This window comes from Mandrillus leucophaeus, unplaced genomic scaffold (assembly GCF_000951045.1).
Source record: "Mandrillus leucophaeus isolate KB7577 unplaced genomic scaffold, Mleu.le_1.0 Scaffold161, whole genome shotgun sequence".
Taxonomy (NCBI): Eukaryota; Metazoa; Chordata; class Mammalia; order Primates; family Cercopithecidae; genus Mandrillus; species Mandrillus leucophaeus.
In genome coordinates this window covers 878833-881824 of record NW_012101599.1, presented here as the reverse complement: position 1 = coordinate 881824, position 2992 = coordinate 878833, and the positions used below count along the sequence as shown (strand labels likewise).

The window sequence follows — 2992 nt, the reverse complement described above, 5'->3', positions numbered from 1 at the left end:
AAAAAAAAAAAATCCACAAAAGTTTTTTTGGTTTTATTTATCTTCACATCACACATTTGGAATTACATTGTTTCATAACTGAACCCAATTATGAGTCAGTTAATCCAAATGAGCAGGTTCCTATGGAAATTAAAGCATGATTAATTTGTATAACACTTTTCTTCCAAGGATCTCAAAGTATTACTCTTTGAGAAATATAAGGAGGGTGCTTTCTCCACCACAGTTTCCAGATAGGGAAGTAATGATAAGTATTTTCATTCTTAAGTGATTTGGGGTTGACAAAACATCTGTATGTACAAAATAGGGGCTCAATAAATATTGTTTAAACATATGTACCTATTTCCTCATTAGATCTTTACTATAACCCAGAGATATAAGCAGGCATTATAAGCCCCTTTTTATGGATGGGAAAACTGAGGCTCACAGAGTTTAAACAAGCTGACCAGGATCACTCAGATGAAAAGTGGCAGAGCTGGGATGAAATTCAAACCCAGCTCCACAGTACATGCTTTCTCATTCATTCAGCAAGTATTTATTGAGCACCAACTATGTGTGCGTTCGGAGAGGCCAATTGGTTTTTGAAAGATCACAATCTTTTCACCTTCTCCTCCTTGCTAGAAGAGCACCCCCAAGATCTCTGCATCAGGGAAGAGACAAGGGACACCATTTCCCCACCCACATCTCCTCCTGACCCTGCTGCTCCATGGTACCCACTACCTCTGCAGCTGCGCCCTGAGGATCAAGATAAGATGCTGCTGAGGGTCACGAGGCTAGGAAGCAGGTGGCTGTGATGATTATTCATGTTTAGAAATCACCAAGGATTCCTGCTTCCTTCTTCTTCCAGACACACGCATAATAGAATCGCACTTCCTGGCCCCCGGTGGCTGTGTGGGACCAGATTTGGCCAGTGATTTATGAACAGAGGTGACATGTGTCATCTCTGGGCCAGAGCACTTCATTGTCAAAGCAGGACCCACTAGAACTTCCCACTCCTTTTCCTCTGGCACGTCGGCTGCTCCATCAGCCTGGGGCCCTGTGTCAACACAGTCAGCTAACGTCTTCTGTGAACCCACAGCGGATGTGTCGCGTGAATGCAAAATAGGACTTTGTTGTTTTAAGCCACGAGATTTTGGGGGTTATTTTTTACTGCAGCAAACTTAGCCCAGACAGAGTTGCAGCATTGCAAAAGAGAAACCCCAGTTTCAGCTGGGATGGGAGCATGGAGACCCCAGCATGGAAGCAGGACCCTCCGATGGGTCAGATGGCTTCTGCATGGCAGAAAAAGGGACTGTGACACGGTGGCAATGCTGTTACAACCACTCACTATGGCTCAGAAATGATATTATTGGCCAAATTCCTACCATTAACTCATATCTGCCTACTTAATAAGCTTTACCCTGTAGCTGGCTGGTTTACAGGAACAGCCACCTAAAATACTCTCACTGGATATTTTAATTGAAAATCAGTGTGTGCAGCAATAATTTCCAAGATATAATTTTGAATGTGCCTTTCTCCATTTCTAATAGGATATTGTAAAACTTCTTCCTACACAACAATAACAAAACAAAACAAAAACTCTGTTTATTCTACACTCCAGAAACTACCTAACTCTAACTCTGTTGCTGAACAAAGCACAAATAAATCACTGACACTTGAGGAATCACATTGCTCAGCCTGCAGCAGGCAGTGACAGCCCAGCTCCGCCCAGGTGAGGACAGGTCATCTCCACGACACAGGGGGAAGGGAAGCAGAGTGCCTCCTCCTCACCTGCTCAAGAACCAGAGTGTGGCGACCTCCGTGGCCCACCACAGATGGACCCCTCCCCTGGTGACTAGCCCCTTCTCTCGTTCAAACTCGGATCAAGTGCCCAGTTTTGTTTTGTTTGCTTCTTCTCCAGAATTCCTCCCACATAAGCCTGTGTCCTGTGCCGGGGTCAGAGAGGAAAAGCCACAGCCAACCCTAATGTCTGCTCGGATGAAGCATCAGGTGGCAAGAAGGTCCACAGCATTTCTGAGCAGCCACTCCCCTCCCCCATTTCCTCCACCAGCACCCAGGGTGTGGGGGAGGGCAGCAGAAGCCACAGCAGCAGGTGGGACTGAGGCCCCCAAAAGCCCACGTGGCGTCCCCAGCTCTTCCTGCTGACCACACGTGCACAGCCAGGCCCGCAGGAGGCAGTGGCCCCGGCCCGCAGGAGGTCCAGAGTAACCCTTCCCGAGGACTCACAGCCACCCACCTCACCTGGATGATGACAAGGACTCACAGCCGCCCACCTCACCTGGATGATGACTTCTTTTGCTCTATATTCCTCTTGCAGGGCCTTGGAAAATGTGCACACAAACGCCTGGAGCAAGAAGGAGAAACACCTGAGGCCCCAGAGTGTGCTCCCTTGTCGGAGCCAACTTCCTCTGACTTCAAGGGGCACTGCACAGACACTACCTGCTAGACCTTAAAATAGAGTGGGGAGCCGTGGGTACGGAGGGTACGGTGGGTATGGAGGGTATGGTGGGTACAGAGGGTACGGAGGGCATGGAGGGTATGGTGGGTACAGAGGGTACAGTGGGTACGGAGGGTATGAGGGTATGGTGGGTACGGAGGGTACAGTGGGTACGGAGGGTATGGAGGGTATGGTGGGTACGGTGGGTACGGAGGGTACAGAGGGTACGGTGGGTACGGAGGGTATGCAGGGTGCGGTGGGTACAGAGGGTACGGTGGGTATGGAGGGCATGGAGGGTACGGAGGGTACGGTGGGTACAGTGGGTACGGAGGGTACGGAGGGTACAGTGGGTACAGTGGGTACGGAGGGTACAGAGGGTACGGTGGGTGCGGTGGGTACAGAGGGTACGGAGGGTATGGTGGGTACGGAGGGTACGGAGGGTACGGTGGGTGCGGTGGGTACGGAGGGTACGGAGGGTACGGTGGGTACGGTGGGTACAGAGGGTACGGTGGGTGCGGTGGGTACGGAGGGTATGGAGGATACGGTGGGTACGGAGGG

General features: G+C 50.4%; 1 protein-coding gene across 3 annotated transcripts in view; it reads right to left on the bottom strand.

Annotated features, from left to right (window-relative positions):
- HSD17B3 (hydroxysteroid (17-beta) dehydrogenase 3) overlaps nucleotides 1–2992 on the bottom strand; it is a 67605-nt gene that overhangs the window by 18105 nt on the left and 46508 nt on the right. For all 3 annotated transcript variants that reach the window (XM_011976004.1, XM_011976006.1, XM_011976005.1), the window contains one exon: nucleotides 2276–2341. In XM_011976004.1, coding sequence (XP_011831394.1) covers nucleotides 2276–2341 — 66 coding nt within the window. The remainder of the gene's footprint in view (nucleotides 1–2275; nucleotides 2342–2992) is intronic.